A 22,618-nucleotide genomic window follows, 5' to 3' on the forward strand; every position below is an offset into this window, starting at 1 on the left:
GTGGAAGGAGAGAGCGTAATCTCGGAGAGCAAAAATGGGTATGTTTGAAGGAATAAATAGTTCCAAGAATATTATATATGGTTGCAAGGCATGGGCTATAGATAGGATTGTATGGAGGAGGGTGGATGTGTTGGAAATGAAATGTTTGAGGACAGTATGTGGTGTTAGGTGGTTTGATCAAATAATGAAACGGTTAGAGAGAAGTGTGGAAATAAAAAAGAATGTGGTTGAGAGAGCAGAAGAAGGTGTGTTGAAATGGTTTGGACATATAGAGAGAATGAGTGAGGAAAGAATGACAAAGAGGATATATGTGTCAGAGTTGGAGGGAACAAGGAGAAGCAGGAGACCAAATTAGAGGTGGAAAGATGGAGTGAAAAAGATTTTGAACGATTGGGGCCTATACATATAGGAGGATGAGTCATGCAAGGAATAGAGTGAATTGAAATAGTGTGGTATACTAGTGTCGACGTGCTGTCAGTGGACTGAACCAGGGCATGTGAAACGTCTGGAGTAAGCCATGGAAAGTTTTGTGGGGCCTGGATGTGGATAGGGAGCTGAGAGACTGAGTACAGAATGGAAAAAGGTGAGAACAAAGGACGTAAGGGGAGGGGAGGGGGGATGGGATGTATTTAGGGAAGCAGTGATGGCTTGTGCAAAAGATGCTTGTGGCATGAGAAGCGTGGGAGGTGGGCAGATTAGAAAGGGTAGTGAGTGGTGGGATGAAGAAGTAAGATTATTAGTGAAAGAGAAGAGAGGGGCATTTGGATAAATTTTGCAGGGAAATAATGCAAATGACTGGGAGATGTATAAAAGAAAGAGGCAGGAGGTCAAGAGAAAGGTGCAAGAGGTGATAAAGAGGGCAAATGAGAGTTGGGGTGAGAGAGTATCATTACATTTTAGGGAGAATAAAAAGATATTTTGGAAGGATATAAATAAAGTGCGTAAGACAAGGGAATAAATGGGAACATCAGTGAAGGGGGCTAATGGGGAGGTGATAACAAGTAGTGGTGATGTGAAAAGGAGATGGAGTGAGTATTTTGAAGGTTTGTTGAATGTGTTTGATGATAGAGTGGCAGATATAGGGTGTTTTGGTTGAGGTGGTGTGCAAAGTGAGAGGGTTAGGAAGAATGATTTGGTAAACAGAGAAGAGGTAGTAAAAGCTTTGTGGAAGATGAAAGCCAGCAAGGCAGCGGGTTTGGATGGTATTGCAGTGGAATTTATTAAAAAAGGGGTGACTGTGATGTGTTGGTAAGGTTAGTTAATGTATGTATGACTCATGGTGAGGTGCCTGAGGACTTGCGGAATGCTTGCATAGTGCCATTGTACAAAGGCAAAGGGGATAAGAGTGAGAGCTCAAATTACAGAGGTATATATTTGTTGAGTATTCCTGGGAAATTATATGGGAGGGTATTGATTGAGAGGGTGAAGGCATGTACAGAGCATCAGATTGGGGAAGAGCAGTGTGGTTTCAGAAGTGGTAGAGGATGTGTGGATCAGGTGTTTGCTTTGAAAAATGTATGTGAGAAATACTTAGAAAAGCAGATGGATTTGTATGTAGCATTTATGGATCTGGAGAAGGCATATGATAGAGTTGATAGAGATGCTCTGTGGAAGGTATTAAGAATATATGGTGTGGGAGGTAAGTTGTTGGAAGCAGTGAAAAGTTTTTATTGAGGATGTAAGGCATGTGTACGTGCAGGAATAGAGGAAAGTGGTTGGTTCTCAATGAATGTTGGTTTGTGGGAGGGGTGCGTGATGTCTCCATGGTTGTTTAATTTGTTTATGGATGGGGTTGTTAGGGAGGTGAATGAAAGAGTTTTGGAAAGAGGGGCAAGTATGAAGTCTGTTGTGGATGAGAGAGCTTGGGAAGTGAGTCAGTTGTTGTTCTCTGATGATACACCGCTGATGGCTGATTCGTGTGAGAAACTGCAGAAGCTGGTGACTGAGTTTGGTAAAGTGTGCGAAAGAAGAAAGCTGAGAGTAAATGTGAATGAGAGGAAGGTTATTAGGTTCAGTAGGGTTGAAGGACAAGTCAGTTGGGAGGTAAGTTTGAATGGAGAAAAATTGGAGGAAGTGAAGTGTTTTAGATATCTTGGAGTGGGTTTGGCAGCTGATGGAACCATGGATGCGAAAGTGAATCATAGGGTGGGGGAGGGGCGAAAGTTCTAGGAACATTGAAAAATGTGTGGAAGTCAAGAATGTTATCTTGGAAAGCAAAAATGGGTATGTTTGAAGGAATAGTGGTTCCAACAATGTTATATGGTTGCGAGGCGTGGGCTGTAGATAGGGTTGTGCGGAGGAGGGTGGATGTGCTGGAAATGAGATGTTTGAGGACAATATGTGATGTGAATTGGTTTGATCGAGTAAGTAATGAAAGGGTAAGAGAGATGTGTGGTAATAAAAAGAGCGTGGTTGAGAGAGCAGAAGAGGATGTTTTAAAATGGTTTGGTCACATGGAGAGAATGAGTGAGGAAAGATTGACAAAGAGGATATATGTGTCAGAGGTGGCGGGAACGAGGAGAAGTGGGAGACCAAATTGGAGGTGGAAAGATGGAGTGAAAAAGATTTTGAGTGATCGGGGCCTGAACTTGCTGGAGGGTGAAAGGCGTGCAAGGATTAGAGCGAATTGGAACGATGTAGTATACTGGGGTCGACATGCTGTCACTGGATTGAAACAGGGCATGTGAAGTGTCTGGGGTAAACGATGGAAAGTTTTGTGGGGCCTGGATGTGGAAAGAGAGCTGTGGTTTTGGTGCATTATAAATGACAGCTAGAGACTGAGCATTATAAATGAGAGACTAGAGACATGCAGGGAAGGGGGTTTTCATTTTATGTGTGGTGGGGTGATGACAGGAATGAATAAGGGCAGACAGTATGAACTATGTACATGTGTGTATATGTATATGTCTGTGTATATATATATATATATATATATATATATATATATATATATATATATGTATATGTTGAAATGTATAGGTATGTATATGTATGTAAGTGGACGTGTATGTATATACATGTGTATGTGGGTGGGTTGGACCATTCTTTCGTCTGTTTCCTTGCGCTGCCTCGCTAATGTGGGAGACAGCGACAAAGTATATTAAATAGAATGATATATCTGTGTATTTATATGTATGTACACATTGAAATGTATTCATTTATTTATTTATTTATTTTACTTTCTCGCTGTCTCCCGCGTTAGTGAGGTAGCGCAAGGAAGCAGATGAAAGAATGGCCCAACCCACCCACATACACATGTATATACATACACGTCCACACACGCAAATATACATACCTATACATCGCAATGTATACATATATATACACACACAGACATATACATATATACACATGTACATAATTCATATGGTCTGCCTTTATTCATTCCCATCGCCACCTCGCCACACATGAAATAACAACCCCCTCCCCCTCATGTGCGCGAGGTAGTGCTAGGAAAAGACAACAAAGGCCCCATTCGTTCACACTCAGTCTCTAGCTGTGATGTAATAATGCACCGAAACCACAGCTCCCTTTCCACATCCAGTCCCTCAGAACTTTCCATGAATTACCCCAGATGCTTGACATTCCCTGGTTCAATCCATTGACAGCACGTCGACCCCGGTATACCACATCGTTCCAGTTCACTCTATTCCTTGCCCGCCTTTCACCCTCCTGCATGTTCAGGCCCCGATCACTCAAAATCTTTTTCACTCCATCTTTCCACCTCCAATTTGGTCTCCCACTTCTCCTCGTTCCCTCCACCTCCGACACATATATCCTCTTGGTCAATCTTTCCTCACTCATTCTCTCCATGTGACCAAACCATTTCAAAACACCCTCTTCTGCTCTCTCAACCACACTCTTTTATTACCACACATCTCTCTTACCCTATCATTACTTACTCGATCAAACCACCTCACACCACATATTGTCATCAAACATCTCATTTCCAGCACATCCACCCTCCTGTGCACAACTCTATCCATAGCCCGCGCCTCGCAACCATACAACATTGTTGGAACCACTATTTCTTCAAACATACCCAGTTTTGCTTTCTGAGATAATGTTCTCGACTTCCACACATTCTTCAAGGCTCCCAGAACTTTCGCCCCCTCCCCCACTCTATGATTCACTTCCGCTTCCATGGTTCCATCCACTGCCAAATCCACTTCCAGATATCTGAAGCACTTCACTTCCTCCAGTTTTTCTCCATTCAAACTTTCCTTCCAATTGGCTTGACCCTCAACCCTACTGTACCTAATATCCTTGCTCTAATTCACATTTGCTCTCAACTTTCTTCTTTCACACACTTTACCAAACTCAGTCACCAGCTTCTGCAGTTTCTCACATGAATCAGCCACCAGCACTGTATCATCAGCGAACAACAACTGACTCACTTCCCAAGCTCTCTTATCGACAACAGACTGCATACTTGCCCCTCTTTCCAAAACTCTTGCATTCACCTCCCTAACAACCCCATCCATAAACAAATTAAACGACCATGGAGACATCACACACCCCTGCCGCAAACCTACCTTTACTGAGAACCAATCACTTTCCCCTCTCCTACACATACACATGCCTTACATCCTCGATAAAAACGTTTCACTGCTTCTAACAACTTGCCTCCCACACCATATAATCTTAATACCTTCCACAGAGCATCTCTTTCAACTCTATCATATGCCTTCTCCAGATCCATAAATGCTACATACAAATCCATTTGCTTTTCTAAGTATTTTTGACATACATTCTTCAAAGCAAACGCCTGATCCACACATCCTCTACCACTTCTGAAACCACACTGCTCTTCCCCAATCTGATGCTCTGTACATGCCTTCACCCTCTCAATCAATACCCTCTCATATAATTTCCCAGGAATACTCAACCTCTGTAATTTGAGCACTCACCTTTGTCCCCTTTGCCTTTGTACAATGGCACTATGCAAGCGTTCTGCCAATCCTCAGGCACCTCACCTTGAATCATACATACATTAAATAACCTTACCAAACAGTCAACAATACAGTCATCCCCTTTTAATGCATTCCACTGCAATACCATCCAAACCTGCTGCCTTGCCGGCTTTCATCTTCCGCAAAGCTTTTACTATCTCTTCTCTGTTTACCAAATCATTTTCCCTAACCCTCTCACTTTGTACACCACCTCGACCAAAACGCCCTTTATCTGCCAGTCTATCATCAAACACATTCAACAAACCTTCAAAATACTAACTCCATCTCCTTCTCACATCACCACTACTTGTTATCACCTCCACATTAGCCCACTTCACTGAAGTTCCCATTTGCTCCCTTGTCTTATGCACTTTATTTACTTCCTTCCAAAACATCTTTTTTTCTCCCTAAAATTTAATGGTGCTCTCTCACCCCAACTCTCATTTGCCCTCTTTTTCATCTCTTGCACCTTTCTCTTGACCTCCTGCCTCTTTCTTTTATACATCTCCCAGTCATTTGCATTAATTCCCTGCAAAAATCGTCCAAATTTCACTAATAATCTTACATCTTCATCCCACCACTCACTACCCTTTCTAATCTGCCCACCTCCCACTCTTCTCATGCAACAAGTATCTTTTGCGCAAGCCATCACTGCTTCCCTAAATGCATCTCATTTCACCCCCACTCCCCTTACCTCCTTTGTTCTCACCTTTTTCCATTCTGTACTCAGTCTCTCCTGGTACTTCCTCACACAAGTCTCCTTCCCAAGCTCTCTTAATCTCACCACTCTCTTCACCCCAACATTCTCTCTTCTTTTCTGAAAACCTTTACAAATCTTCACCTTCGCCTCCACAAGATAATGATCAGACATCCCTCCAGTTGCGCCTCTCACCACATTAACATCCAAAAGTCTCTCTTTCGCACGCCTATCAATTAACAAGTAATCAAATAACGCTCTCTGGCCATCTCTCCTACTTACATACATATACTTATGTATATCTCTCTTTTTAAACCAGGTATTCCCAATCACCAGTCCTTTTTCAGCACATAAATCTACAAGCTCTTCACCATTTCCATTTACAACACTGAAAACCCATGTATACCAATTATTCCCTCAACTGCCACATTACTCACCTTTGCATTCAAATCACCCGTCACTATTACCTGGTCTCGTGCATCAAAACCACTAACACACTCATTCAGCTGCTCCCAAAACACTTGCCTCTCATGATCTTTCTTCTCATATACATTGAAATGTATAGGTGTGTATATGTGCGTGTGTGGGCATTTTTTCTTTTTCTTTCATACTATTCGCCATTTCCCGCATTAGTGAGGTAGCGTTTAGAACAGAGGACTGGGCTTTTGAGGGAATATCCTCACCTGGCCCCTTCTCTGTTCCTTCTTTTGGAAAATTGAAAAAAAAAAAAAAAAAAATCCCACGTATTCTCTGCATGTCGTAGAAGGCGACTGGAAGGGAAGGGAGCTGGGGGCTGGAAATCCTCCCCTCTCGTTTTTTTTATTTTCCGAAAGAAGGAACAGAGAAGGGGGCCAAGTGAGGATATTCCCTCAAAGGCTCAGTCCTCTGTTCTTAACGCTACCTCGTTAATGCGGGAAATGGCGAGTAGTATAAAAAAAAGATATCTATATATATATATATATATATATATATATATATATATATATATATGTATATATATATATATATATATATATATATATATATATATATATATATATATATATATATTTATTTATTTTTTTTATTTTGCTTTGTCGCTGTCTCCCGCGTTAGCGAGGTAGCGCAAGGAAACAGATGAAAGAGTAGCCCAACCTACGTACATACACATGTATATACAAACACGTCCACACACGCAAATATGCATACCTATACAACTCACTGTACACATATATATACGCACAGAGACATATACATATATACACATGTACATAATTCATACTGTCTGCCTTTATTTATTCCCATCGCCACCTCGCCACACATGGAATAACAACCCCCTCCCCCCTCATGTGTGCGAGGTAGCTCTAGGAAGAGATAACAAAGGCAACATTCGTTCACACTCAGTCTCTATCTGTCATGTAATAATGCACCGAAACCACAGCTCCCTTTCCACATCCAGGCCCCACAAAACTTTCCATGGTTTACCAAAGACGCTTCACATGCCCTGGTTCAATCCATTGACAGCACGTCGACCCCGGTATACCACATCGTTCCAATTCACTTTATTCCTTGCACGCCTTTCACCCTCCTGCATGTTCAGGCCCCGATCACTCAAAATCTTTTTCACTCCATCTTTCCACCTCCAATTTGGTCTCCCACTTCTCCTCGTTCCCTCCGCCTCTGACACATATATCCTCTTGGTCAATCTTTCCTCACTCATTCTCTCCATGTGACCAAACCATTTCAAAACACCCTCTTCTGCTCTCTCAACCATATTCTTTTTATTTCCACACATCTCTCTTACCCTATTATTACTTACTCAATCAAACCACCTCACACCACATATTGTCCTCAAACATCTCATTTCCAGCACATCCACCCCCTCCGCACAACTCTATCCATAGCCCACTCCTTGCAACCATACAACCATACATATATATATATATATATATATATATATATATATATATATATATATATATATATATATATATATATATATATATATATTTATTTTTTTTTTTTATACTTTGTCGCTGTCTCCCGCGTTTGCGAGGTAGCGCAAGGAAACAGACGAAAGAAATGGCCCAACCCCCCCCCATACACATGTATATACATACGTCCACACACGCAAATATACATACCTACACAGCTTTCCATGGTTTACCCCAGACGCTTCACATGCCTTGATTCAATCCACTGACAGCACGTCAACCCCGGTATACCACATCGCTCCAATTCACTCTATTCCTTGCCTTCCTTTCACCTTCCTGCATGTTCAGGCCCCGATCACACAAAATCTTTTTCACTCCATCTTTCCACCTCCAATTTGGTCTCCCTCTTCTCCTTGCTCCCTCCACCTCCGACACATATATTCTCTTGGTCAATCTTTCCTCACTCATCCTCTCCATGTGCCCAAACCACTTCAAAACACCCTCTTCTGCTCTCTCAACCACACTCTTTTTATTTCCACACATCTCTCTTACCCTTACGTTACTCACTCGATCAAACCACCTCACACCACACATTGTCCTCAAACATCTCATTTCCAGCACATCCATCCTCCTGCGCACAACTCTATCCATAGCCCACGCCTCGCAACCATACAACATTGTTGGAACCACTATTCCTTCAAACATACCCATTTATGGATGGGGTTGTTAGGGAGGTAAATGCAAGAGTCTTGGAAAGAGGGGCAAGTATGAAGTCTGTTGGGGATGAGAGAGCTTGGGAAGTGAGTCAGTTGTTGTTCACTGATGATACAGCGCTGGTGGCTGATTCATGTGAGAAACTGCAGAAGCTGGTGACTGAGTTTGGTAAAGTGTGTGGAAGAAGAAAGTTAAGAGTAAATGTGAATAAGAGCAAGGTTATTAGGTACAGTAGGGTTGAGGGTCAAGTCAATTGGGAGGTGAGTTTGAATGGAGAAAAACTGGAGGAAGTGAAGTGTTTTAGATATCTGGGAGTGGATCTGGCAGCGGATGGAACCATGGAAGCAGAAGTGGATCATAGGGTGGGGGAGGGGGCGAAAATTCTGGGGGCCTTGAAGAATGTGTGGAAGTCGAGAACATTATCTCGGAAAGCAAATATATATATATATATATATATATATATATATATATGGTTGTTTGATTTGTTTATGGATGGGGTTGTTAGGGAGGTGAATGCAAGAGTTTTGGAAAGAGGGGCAAGTATGAAGTCTGTTGGGGATGAGAGAGCTTGGGAAGTGAGTCAGTTGTTGTTCGCTGATGATACAGCGCTGGTGGCTGATTCATGTGAGAAACTGCAGAAGCTGGTGACTGAGTTTGGTAAAGTGTGTGAAAGAAGAAAGTTAAGAGTAAATGTGAATAAGAGCAAGGTTATTAGGTACAGTAGGGTTGAGGGTCAAGTCAATTGGGAGGTGAGTTTGAATGGAGAAAAACTGGAGGAAGTGAAGTGTTTTAGATATCTGGGAGTGGATCTGGCAGCGGATGGAACCATGGAAGCGGAAGTGGATCATAGGGTGGGGGAGGGGGCGAAAATTCTGGGAGCCTTGAAGAATGTGTGGAAGTCAAGAACATTATCTCGGAAAGCAAAAATGGGTATGTTTGAAGGAATAGTGGTTCCAACAATGTTGTATGGTTGCGAGGCGTGGACTGTGGATAGAGTTGTGCGCAGGAGGATGGATGTGCTGGAAATGAGATGTTTGAGGACAATGTGTGGTGTGAGGTGGTTTGATCGAGTAAGTAACGTAAGGGTAAGAGAGATGTGTGGAAATAAAAAGAGCGTGGTTTAGAGAGCAGAAGAGGGTGTTTTGAAATGGTTTGGGCACATGGAGAGAATGAGTGAGGAAAGATTGACCAAGAGGATATATGTGTTGGAGGTGGAGGGAACGAGGAGAAGAGGGAGACCAAATTGGAGGTGGAAAGATGGAGTGAAAAAGATTTTGTGTGATCGGGGCCTGAACATGCAGGAGGGTGAAAGGAGGGCAAGGAATAGAGTGAATTGGAGCGATGTGGTATACCGGGGCTGACGTGCTGTCGGTGGATTGAATCAGGGCATGTGAGGCGTCTGGTGTAAACCATGGAAAGCTGTGTAGGTATGTATATTTTGCGTGTGTGGACGTATGTATATGCATGTGTATGGGGATGGGTTGGGCCATTTCTTTCGTCTGTTTCCTTGCGCTACCTCGCAAATGCGGGAGACAGCGACAAAGCAAAAAAAAAAATATATATATATATATCCCTGGGGATAGGGGAGAAAGAATACTTCCCACGTATTCCCTGCTTGTCGTAGAAGGCGACTGAAAGGGGAGGGAGCGGGGGGCTGGAAATCCTCCCCTCTCGTTTTTTTTTCATTTTTCCAAAAGAAGGAAGAGAGAAGGGGGCCAGGTGAGGATATTCCCTCAAAGGCCCAGTCCTCTGTTCTTTACGCTACCTCGCTAACGCGGGAAATGGCGAATAGTTTAAAAAGAAAAAAGAAAAAAAAAAATATATATATATATATATATATATATATATATATATATATATATATATATATATATATATATATATATATTTTTTTTTTCTTTTTTTTGTTTATATACACCCCCGCTGCAAACCTACATTCACTGAGAACCAATCACTTTCCTCTCTTCCTACACGTACACATGCCTTACATCCTCGATAAAAACTTTTCACTGCTTCTAACAACTTGCCTCCCACACCATATATTCATAATACCTTCCACAGAGCATCTCTATCAACTCTATCATATGCCTTCTCCAGATCCATAAATGCTACATACAAATCCATTTGCTTTTCTAAGTATTTCTCACATACATGTATATATATATATATATATATATATATATATATATATATATATATATATATATATATATATATATTTCCCGCATTGGCAAGTTAGTGTTAAGAACAGAGGACTGGGCCTTAGAGGGAATATCCTCACCTGGCCCCCTTCTTTGTTCCTTCTATTGGAAAATTAAAAAAAACGAGAGGCGATGATTTCCAGCTCCCTGTTCCCTCCCCTTTTAGTCGCCTTCTACGACACGCAGGGAATACGTGGGAAGTATTTTTTCTCCCCTATCCCCAGGGATAATGTATATATATATATATATATATATATATATATATATATATATATATATATATATATATATATATATATGATAATATATATATATATATATATATATATATATATATATATATTTATTTATTTATTTATTATACTTTGTCGCTGTCTCCCGCTTTTGCGAGGTAGCGCAAGGAAACAGACGAAAGAAATGGCCCAACCCCCCCCATACACATGTATATACATATGTCCACAAAAGCAAATATACATACCTACACAGCTTTCCATGGTTTACCCCAGATGCTTCACATGCCCCGATTCAATCCACTGACAGCACGTCAACCCCGGTATACCACATCGCTCCAATTCACTCTATTCCTTGCCCTCCTTTCACCCTCCTGCATGTTCAGGCCCCGATCACACAAAATCCTTTTCACTCCATCCTTCCACCTCCAATTTGGTCTCCCTCTTCTCCTTGTTCCCTCCACCTCCGACACATATATCTTCTTGGTCAATCTCTCCTCACTCATCCTCTCCATGTGCCCAAACCACTTCAAAACACCCTCTTCTGCTCTCTCAACCACGCTCTTTTTATTACCACACATCTCTCTTACCCTTACGTTACTCACTCGATCAAACCACCTCACACCACACATTGTCCTCAAACATCTCATTTCCAGCACATCCATCCTCCTGCGCACAACTCTATCCATAGCCCACGCCTCGCAACCATACAACATTGTTGGAACCACTATTCCTTCAAACATACCCATTTTTGCTTTCCGAGATAATGTTCTCGACTTCCACACATTCTTCAAGGCCCCCAGGATTTTCGCCCCCTCCCCCACCCTATGATCCACTTCCGCTTCCATGGTTCCATCCGCTGCCAGATCCACTCCCAGATATCTAAAACACTTCACTTCCTCCTGTTTTTCTCCATTCAAACTCACCTCCCAATTGACTTGACCCTCAACTCTACTGTACCTAATAACCTTGCTCTTATTCACATTTACTCTTAACTTTCTTCTTCCACACACTTTTCCAAACTCAGTCACCAGCTTCTGCAGTTTCTCACATGAATCAGCCACCAGCGCTGTATCATCAGCGAACAACAACTGACTCACTTCCTAGGCTCTCTCATCCTCAACAGACTTCATACTTGCCCCTCTTTCCAAAACTCTTGCATTTACCTCCCTAACAACCCCATCCATAAACAAATTAAACAACCATGGAGACATCACACACCCCTGCCGCAAACCTACATTCACTGAGAACCAATCACTTTCCTCTCTTCCTACACGTACACATGCCTTACATCCTCGATAAAAACTTTTCACTACATCTAACAACTTTCCACCCACACCATATAATCTTAATACCTTCCACAGAGCATCTCTATCAACTGTATCATATGCCTTCTCCAGATCCATAAATGCTACATACAAATCCATTTGCTTTTCTAAGTATTTCTCACATACATTCTTCAAAGCAAACACCTGATCCACACATCCTCTACCACTTCTGAAACCACACTGCTCTTCCCCAATCTGATGCTCTGTACATGCCTTCACCCTCTCAATCAATACCCTCCCATATAATTTACATGGAATACTCAACAAACTTATACCTCTGTAATTTGAGCACTCACTCTTATCCCCTTTGCCTTTGTACAATGGCACTATGCACGCATTCCGCCAATCCTCAGGCACTTCACCATGAGTCATACATACATTAAATAACCTTACCAACCAGTCAACAATACAGTCACCCCCTTTTTTAATAAATTCCACTGCAATACCATCCAAACCTGCTGCCTTGCCGGCTTTCATCTTCCGCAAAGCTTTCACTACCTCTTCTCTGTTTACCAAATCATTTTCCCTAACCCTCTCACTTTGCACACCACCTCGACCAAAACACCCTATATCTGCCACTCTATCATCAAACACATTCAACAAATCTTCAAAATACTCACTCCATCTCCTTCTCACATCACCACTACTTGTTTTCACCTCCCCATTTGCGCCCTTCACTGAAGTTCCCATTTGCTCCCTTGTCTTACGCACTTTATTTACCTCCTTCCAAAACATCTTTTTATTCTCCCTAAAATTTAATGATACTCTCTCGCCCCAACTCTCATTTGCCCTTTTTTTCACCTCTTGCACCTTTCTCTTGACCTCCTGTCTCTTTCTTTTATACATCTCCCACTCAATTGCATTTTTTCCCTGCAAAGATCGTCCAAATGCCTCTCTCTTCTCTTTCACTAATACTCTTACTTCTTCATCCCACCACTCACTACCCTTTCTAATCAACCCACCTCCCACTCTTCTCATGCCACAAGCATCTTTTGCGCAATCCATCACTGATTCCCTAAATACATCCCATTCCTCCCCCACTCCCCTTACTTCCATTGTTCTCACCTTTTTCCATTCTGTACTCAGTCTCTCCTGGTACTTCCTCACACAGGTCTCTTTCTCAAGCTCACTTACTCTCACCACCCTCTTCACCCCAACATTCACTCTTCTTTTCTGAAAACCCATACAAATCTTCACCTTAGCCTCCACAAGATAATGATCAGACATCCCTCCAGTTGCACCTCTCAGCACATTAACATCCAAAAGTCTCTCTTTCGCACGCCTGTCAATTAACACGTAATCCAATAACGCTCTCTGGCCATCTCTCCTACTTACATAAGTATACTTATGTATATCTCGCTTTTTAAACCAGGTATTCCCAATCATCAGTCCTTTTTCAGCACATAAATCTACAAGCTCTTCACCATTTCCATTTACAACACTGAACAGCCCATGTATACCAATTATTCCCTCAACTGCCACATTACTCACCTTTGCATTCAAATCACCCATCACTATGACCCGGTCTCGTGCATCAAAGCCACTAATACACTCATTCAGCTGCTCCCAAAACACTTGCCTCTCTTGATCTTTCTTCTCATGCCCAGGTGCATATGCACCAATAATCACCCACCTCTCTCCATCAACTTTCAGTTTTACCCATATTAATCGAGAATTTACTTTCTTACACTCTATCACATACTCCCACAACTCCTGTTTCAGGAGTATTGCTACTCCTTCCCTTGCTCTTGTCCTCTCACTAACCCCTGACTTTACTCCCCAGACATTCCCAAACCACTCTTCCCCTTTACCCTTGAGCTTCGTTTCACTCAGAGCCAAAACATATATATATATATATATATATATATATATATATATATATATATATATATATATATATATATATATCCCTGGGATATAGGGGTGAAAGAATACTTCCCACGCATTCCTCACGTGTCGTAGAAGGCATCTTGAGGGGACAGGGAGCGGGGGGCCAGAAATCCTCCCCTCCTTGTATTTTAACTTTCTAAAAATGGGAAACAGAAGGAGTCAAGCGGGGAGTGCTCATCCTCCTCGTAGACTCAGATTGGGGTTTCTAAATGTGTGTTGATGTAACCAAGATGTGAAAAATGGAGAGATAGGTAGTATGTTTGAGGAAAGGAACCTGGATGTTTTGGCTCTGAGTGAAACGAAGCTCAAGGGTAAAGGGGAAGAGTGGTTTGGGAATGTCTTGGGAGCAAAGTCAGGGGTTAGTGAGAGGACAAGAGCAAGGGAAGGAGTAGCAGTACTCCTGAAACATGAGTTGTGGGAGTATGTGATACAATGTAAGAAAGTAAATTCTCGATTAATATGGGTAAAACTGAAAGTTGATGGAGAGAGATGGGTGATTATTGGTGCATATGCACCTGGGCATGAGAAGAAAGATCATTAGAGGCAAGTGTTTTGGGAGCAGCTGAATGAGTGTGTTAGTGGTTTTGATGCATGCGACCAGGTTATAGTGATGGGTGATTTGAATGCAAAGGTGAGTAATGTGGCAGTTGAGGGAATAATTGGTATACATGGGCTGTTCAGTGTTGTAAATGGAAATGGTGAAGAGCTTGTAGATTTATGTGCTGAAAAAGGACTGGTGATTGGGAATACCTGGTTTAAAAAGCGAGATATACATAAGTATACGTATGTAAGTAGGAGAGATGGCCAGAGAGTGTTATTGGATTACGTGTTAATTGACAGGCGCAAGAAAGAGAGACTTTTGGATGTTAATGTGCTGAGAGGTGCAACTGGAGGGATGTCTGATCATTATCTTGTGGAGGCTAAGGTGAAGATTTGTATGGGTTTTCAGAAAAGAAGAGTGAATGTTGGGGTGAAGAGAGTGGTGAGAGTTAGTGAGCTTGGGAAGGAGACTTGTGTGAGGAAGTACCAGGAGAGACTGAGTACAGAATGGAAAAAGGTGAGAACAATGGAAGTAAGGAGAGTGGGGGAGGAATGGGATGTATTTAGGGAATCAGTGATGGATTGCACAAATGATGCTTGTGGCATGAGAAGAGTGGGAGGTGGGTTGATTAGAAAGGGTAGTGAGTGGTGGGATGAAGAATTAAGATTATTAGTGAAAGAGAAGAGAGAGGCATTTGGACGATTTTTGCAGGGAAAAAATGCAATTGAGTGGGAGATGTATAAAAGAAAGAGACAGGAGGTCAAGAGAAAGGTGCAAGAGGTGAAGAAGAGGGCAAATGAGAGTTGGGGTGAGAGAGTATCATTAAATTTTAGGGAGAATAAAAAGATGTTCTGGAAGGAGGTAAATAAAGTGCGTAAGAGAAGGGAGCAAATGGGAACTTCAGTGAAGGGCGCTAATGGGGAGGTGATAACAAGTAGTGGTGATGTGAGAAGGAGATGGAGTTAGCATTTTGAAGGTTTGTTGAATGTGTTTGATGATAGAATGGCTGATATAGGATGTTTTGGTCGAGGTGGTGTGCAAAGTGAGAGGGTTAGGGAAAATGATTTGGTAAACAGAGAAGAGTTAGTAAAAGCTTTGCGGAAGATGAAAGCCGGCAAGGGAGCAGATTTGGATGGTATTGCAGTGGAATCTATTAAAAAAGGGGGTGACTGTATTGTTGACTGGTTGGTAAGGTTATTTAATGTATGTATGACTCATGGTGAGGTGCCTGAGGATTGGCGGAATGCGTGCATAGTGCCATTGTACAAAGGCAAAGGGGATAAGAGTGAGTGCTCAAATCACAGAGGTATAAGTTTGTTGAGTATTCCTGGTAAATTATATGGGAGGGTATTGATTGAGAGGGTGAAGGCATGTACAGAGCATCAGATTGGGGAAGAGCAGTGTGGTTTCAGAAGTGGTAGAGGATGTGTAGATCAGGTGTTTGCTTTGAAGAATGCATGTGAGAAATACTTAGGAAAGCAAATGGATTTGTATGTAGCATTTATGGATCTGGAGAAGGCATATGATAGAGTTGATAGAGATGCTTTTTGGAAGGTATTAAGAATATATGGTGTGGGAGGCAAGTTGTTAGAAGCAGTGAAAAGTTTTTATCGAGGATGTAAGGCATGTGTACGTATAGGAAGAGAGGAAAGTGATTGGTTCTCTGTGAATGTAGGTTTGCGGCAGGGGTGTGTAATGTCTCCATGGTTGTTTAATTTGTTTATGGATGGGGTTGTTGGGGAGGTGAATGCAAGAGTTTTGGAAAGAGGGGCAAGTATGCAGTCTGTTGTGGATGAGAGAGCTTGGTAAGTGAGTCAGTTGTTGTTCGCTGATGATACAGCGCTGGTGGCTGATTCATGTGAGAAACTGCTGAAGCTGGTGACTGACTTTGATAAAGTGTGTGAAAGAAGAAAGTTAAGAGTAAATGTGAATAAGAGCAAGGTTATTAGGTACAGTAGGGTTGAGGGTCAAGTCAATTGGGAGGTAAGTTTGAATGGAGAAAACCTGGAGGAAGTAAAGTGTTTTAGATATCTGGGAGTGGATCTGGCAGCGGATGGAACCATGGAAGCGGAAGTGAATCATAGGGTGGGGGAGGGGGCGAAAATCCTGGGAGCCTTGAAGAATGTTTGAAAGTCGAGAACATTATCTCGGAAAGCAAAAATGGGTATGTTTGAAGGAATAGTGGTTCCAACAATGTTGTATGGTTGCGAGGCGTGTGCTATGGATAGAGTTGTGCGCAGGAGGCGTGGGTGTGCTGGAAATGAGATGTTTGAGGACAATGTGTCGTGTGAGGTGGTTTGATCGAGTAAGTAATGTAAGGGTAAGAGAGATGTGTGGAAATAAAAAGAGCGTGGTTGAGAGAGCAAAAGAGGGTGTTTTGAAATGGTTTGGGCACATGGAGAGAATGAGTGAGGAAAGATTGACCAAGAGGATATATGTGTCGGAGGTAGAGGGAACGAGGAGAAGTGGGAGACCAAATTGGAGGTGGAAAGATGGAGTGAAAAAGATTTTGAGTGATCGGGGCCTGAACATGCAGGAGGGTGAAAGGCGTGCAAGGAATAGAGTGAATTGGATCGATGTGGTATACCGGGGTTGATGTGCTGTCAGTGGATTGAATCAGGGCATGTGAAGCGTCTGGGGTAAACCATGGAAAGTTGTGTGGGGCCTGGATGTGGAAAGGGAGCTGTGGTTTCGGGCATATTGCTAGAGACTGAGTGTGAACGAATGGGGCCTTTGTTGTCTTTTCTTAGCGCTACCTCGCACACATGAGGGGGGAGGGGGATGGTATTCCATGTGTGGCGAAGTGGCGATGAGAATAAATAAAGGCAGACAGTGTGAATTGTGTGCATGGGTATATATGTATGTGTCTGTGTGTGTATATATATGTGTACATTGAGATGTATAGGGATGTATATTTGCGTATTTGCGTGTGTGGACGTGTATGTATATACATGTGTATGGGGATGGGTTGTGCCATTTCTTTCGTCTGTTTCCTTGCGCTACCTCGCAAACGCGGGAGACTGCGACAAAGCAAAATAAAACAAAAAATGAAAATATATATATATATATATATTTATATTTATTTTTATTTATTCATTTTGCTTTGTCGCTGTCTCCCGTGTTAGCGAGGTAGCGCAAGGAAACAGACGAAAGAATGGCCCAACCCGCCCACATACACATGTGTATACATATACGTCCACATACGCAAATATACATACCTATACATCTCAATGTACACATATATATACACACACAGACATATACCTATATATACATGTAAATAATTCATACTGTCTGCCTTTATTTGTTCCCATCGCCACCTCACCACACATGGAATAACAACCCCCTCCCCCCTCATGTGTGCGAGGTAGCGCTAGGAAAATACACCAAAGGCCCCATTCGTTCACACTCAGTCTCTAGCTGTCATGTAATAATGCACCGAAACCACAGCTCCCTTTCCACATCCAGGCCCCACAGAACTTTCCATGGTTTACCCCAGACGCTTCACATGCCCTGGTTCAATCCATTGACAGCATGTCGACCCCGGTATACCACATCGTTCCAATTCACTCTATTCCTTGCACGCCTTTCACCCTCCTGCATGTTCAGGCCCCGATCACTCAAAATCTTTTCCACTCCATCTTTTCACCTCCAATTTGGTCTCTCACTTCTCCTCGTTCCCTCCACCTCTGACACATATATCCTCTTGGTCAATCTTTCCTCACTCATTCTCTCCATGTGACCAAACCATTTCAAAACAGCCTCTTCTGCTCTCTCAACCACACTCTTTTTATTTCCACACATCTCTCTTACCCTTACATTACTTACTCGATCAAACCACCTCACACCACATATTGCCCTCAAATATCTCATTTCCAGCACATCCATCCTCCTGCGCACAACTCTATCCATAGCCCACGCCTCGCAACCATATAATATTGATGGAACCACTATTCCTTCAAACATACCCATTTTTGCTTTCCGAGATAATGTTCTCGACTTCCAAGCATTCTTGAAGGCTCCCAGAATTTTCGCCCCCTCCCCCACCCTATGATTCACTTCCGCTTCCATGGTTCCATCCACTGCCAGATCCACTCCCAGATATCTAAAACACTTTACTTCCTCCAGTTTATCTCCATTCAAACTTACCTCCCAATTGACTTGACCCTCAACCCTACTGTACCTAATAACCTTGCTCTTATTCACATTTACTCTTAACTTTCTTCTTTCACACACTTTACCAAACTCAGTCACCAGCTTCTGCAGTTTCTTACATGAATCAGCCACCAGCGCTGTATCATCAGCGAACAACAACTCACTTCCCAAGCTCTCTCATCCACAACAGACTGCATACTTGCCCCTCTTTCCAAAACCCTTGCATTCACCTCCCTAACAACCCCATTCATAAACAAATTAAACAACCATGGAGACATCACACACCCCTGCCGCAAACCTACATTCACTGAGAACCAATCACTTTCCTCTCTTCCTACACGTACACATGCCTTACATCCTCGATAAAAACTTTTCACTGCTTCTAACAACTTGCCTCCCACACATTATTCACATTTACTCTTAACTTTCTTCTTTCACACACTTTACCAAACTCAGTCACCAGCTTCTGCAGTTTCTTACATGAATCAGCCACCAGCGCTGTATCATCAGCGAACAACAACTCACTTCCCAAGCTCTCTCATCCACAACAGACTGCATACTTGCCCCTCTTTCCAAAACCCTTGCATTCACCTCCCTAACAACCCCATTCATAAACAAATTAAACAACCATGGAGACATCACACACCCCTGCCGCAAACCTACATTCACTGAGAACCAATCACTTTCCTCTCTTCCTACACGTACACATGCCTTACATCCTCGATAAAAACTTTTCACTGCTTCTAACAACTTGCCTCCCACACCATATATTCTTAAAACCTTCCACTGAGCATCTCTATCAACTGTATCATATGCCTTCTCCAGATCCATAAATGCTACATACAAATCCATTTGCTTTTCTAAGTATTTTTCACATACTTTCTTCAAAGCAAACACCTAATCCACACATCCTCTACCACTCCTGAAACCACACTGCTCTTCCCCAATCTGATGCTCTGTACATGCCTTCACCCTCTCAATCAATACCCTCCCATATAATTTCCCAGGATTACTCAACAAACTTATACCTCTGTAATTTGAGCACTCACTCTTATCCCCTTTGCCTTTGTACAATGGCGCTATGCAAGCATTCCGCCAATCCTCAGGCACCTCATCATGAATCATACATATATTAAATAACCTTATCAACCAGTCAACAATACAGTCACCCCCTTTTTTAATAAATTCCACTGCAATACCATCCAAACCTGCTGCCTTGCCGTCTTTCATCATCCGTAAAGCTTTTACTACCTCTTCTCTATTTACCAAATCATTTTCCCTAACCCTCTCACTTTGCACACCACCTCGACCAAAACACCCTATATCTGCCACTCTATCATCGAACACATTCAACAAACCTTCAAAATTTTTCACATACATTCTTCAAAGCAAACAACTAATCCACACATCCTATACCACTCCTGAAACCACACTGCTCTTCCCCAATCTGATGCTCTGTACATGCCTTCACCCTCTCAATCAATACCCTCCCATATCAATTCCCAGGAATACTCAACAAACTTATACCTCTGTAATTTGAGCACTCACTCTTATCCCCTTTGCCTTTGTACAATGGCGCTATGCAAGCATTCCGCCAATCCTCAGGCACCTCACCATGAATCATACATATATTAAATAACCTTATCAACCAGTCAACAATACAGTCACCCCCTTTTTTAATAAATTCCACTGCAATACCATCCAAACCTGCTGCCTTGCCATCTTTCATCTTCTGTAAAGCTTTTACTACCTCTTCTCTATTTACCAAATCATTTTCCCTAACCCTCTCACTTTGCACACCACCTCGACCAAAACACCCTATATCTGCCACTCTATCATCGAACACATTCAACAAACCTTCAAAATACTCACTCCATCTCCTTCTCACATCACTTACTTTGTGGTAAGATATTCCCTCTCATTTTATCATATAAAATTCCTTTGCAGGCTTAATTCACAAGTGCATCATTTTCTTCCATTCTCTTTCCTGTTTAATGTTACTTTTGGGAGTAAAGAATGGGGAGAGTGTCCTATCTTTTTTCTATCCTAACTTCATCCGCTTGCAGTAGATGTAGGACTAGACAGAAGTGAGTTGTAAACAGATAACATAGAAATGGGCCAACAGGGTTTCTGTTATCTGTCTTTCCCATGTACCTCCTTTTCCTCTCCTCCCCTCCTTCCTTGCCTCCTCTGCTTTCTCACCTTCTACTTGCTTCCCTTTTCTTCTTTCCATCCCAACTGTCTTTTCATTCCTCTTATTCCCTTTCCTCTTCTCTCTTCCTTTGTTCCCTCTTTCCACCTCTCCTTTCTTTTCTTTCTGTCCTTTCTCCCCTCCTCTCCTTCCTTCCCCACCTTATTTGGGTCTTTCCCCTTCCATCTCCTTTCTTCCCTGCCTTATTTTCTTCTTCCCTCTTCCATCTCCTCCTTTCTTCTGTGCTTTTCCTTTTCCTGTACCCCCTATTGCTTTGCTTCCTTTATTTCCTCTGTATTTGCTTTTCTCCTGCTCTTAGTCCCATCTCTTTTCTCCTAGTCTTTCCTTATTTCCTCGTCCCTTTTCTTTTCGTCCTTTTTTTCCACTTCCTTCCCTCTTCTTATTTTCCTTTCTAACTCCTCCTTTCTGTGCTCCTCATTTTTACTTATGTTTTTGATCAACTAAAACACATAATATTCTGTACAGGAATGTTAGTGAATGAACTTCGTGGAATGGAACGTGAGGATGCAGCAGTAGTAGTAATGTGTGGTGCTCCACTATATCAGCTTGCACCCCCTGATGATGATACAACCTCAGATTCTCCACCTATCTCTTCCACCTCAGCCACATCAACCTCCAACTTATCCAGATGAGCAAAAGCATCACAAGAGCCCCACCAGTTGCAGACATTACTCACTTAAGGTTTTTCATGCTGTCATAGTAGTACAGTATTCCTTTTAGCTGATTTCTGCCTCGTATGAATAGCATATCTAAGACTTTGCTTTATTTATTAGAATACTTATTAAAATTTCTTGTAGTCATCCATCTTATAATGCTTCTCTAAGACCCATGTGGGTATTACAGCCAGGTAGGCTCTTGTATTATTGACATTGATAGGTGTAGCACAAAGTGATCTTATATTATCTCAACTGTCTGTACTTATTTCATAGTGAATATCTGAAATATCCAGAGGGGACTTTTAGGATTTTCAACTTTCAAAGGTAATTACCTTAGGAAAGTGGAGGACATTATACCAGATAGATACCTGTAATGTGTTCTTATCTTCTCATGTTAAGTGCAGTGCAATATCATGTTTCACTAGCATATTGCTGGTAATGTTATGCATATTATTTTTTATGTGCCAAGTCTTTTTTGGGTGTTATAGTAAGCTGAGGACTCTGGTTGTGATCCCTGTCTAAGTATTGATTGGACAAAACATTACAAGGAAAATTTTTCATATCGGGTACGGAGATCCCACCACTATGGTTGACATACAGTGTAGAATAAGCTTTACCATGTTAACAAAATTTAGAAGAAGATGGAGCACCATACACATGGTTAACAAACAACTAGATTGCTGCTTTTCAGGTGAACGGTAGAATTGTACAATGCTTACCAGTACTTGCTTTTAAAGGGTTGGATACTTTGTAGCCTCATGTATGTATAGAGTAATATTAGAAAATGATTATAGATTAAATAAAATGTTGTATCCACATATTCATAATTAGAGTGGAAGATTTTTCAAAAATATTTTCATTCAGCTGACCTTGTTCCTGTTTGAATTTCTGCAGCCTGGCCTCTCATATAAATTACTTCTAATACCTTCCTGTTTTCTGTATTTACTCATGATACAAATGGTCACTTATCTCAAAGGGAGCATTTATCATGCCTGTATATGTCATGTTGTTACTGAAGTTGAGTAGATGAAACGTGTGCTATCTTGGTATTCTGTACACATTTCATAGTTGATTCTGCCCTTTGTATGATGAGTACAAAGGTCTTCAGCGTAGAAAGAAATGTCTCATG

At 41.9% G+C, this 22,618-nt stretch overlaps 1 protein-coding gene across 1 annotated transcript in view; it reads left to right on the forward strand.

The window, feature by feature from the left end:
• Positions 1–22,612, forward strand: part of LOC139748906 (death-associated protein kinase 1-like) — a 1,274,027-nt gene extending 1,251,415 nt beyond the window's left edge. The window contains exon 29 of the mRNA XM_071662270.1: positions 21,299–22,612. Coding sequence (XP_071518371.1) covers positions 21,299–21,465 — 167 coding nt within the window. The 3' untranslated portion in view covers positions 21,466–22,612. The remainder of the gene's footprint in view (positions 1–21,298) is intronic.
• The last annotated feature ends 6 nt before the right edge of the window (positions 22,613–22,618 follow it).

The sequence above is a fragment of the Panulirus ornatus genome, chromosome 6, assembly GCF_036320965.1.
Source record: "Panulirus ornatus isolate Po-2019 chromosome 6, ASM3632096v1, whole genome shotgun sequence".
In the NCBI taxonomy this organism is placed as follows: Eukaryota; Metazoa; Arthropoda; class Malacostraca; order Decapoda; family Palinuridae; genus Panulirus; species Panulirus ornatus.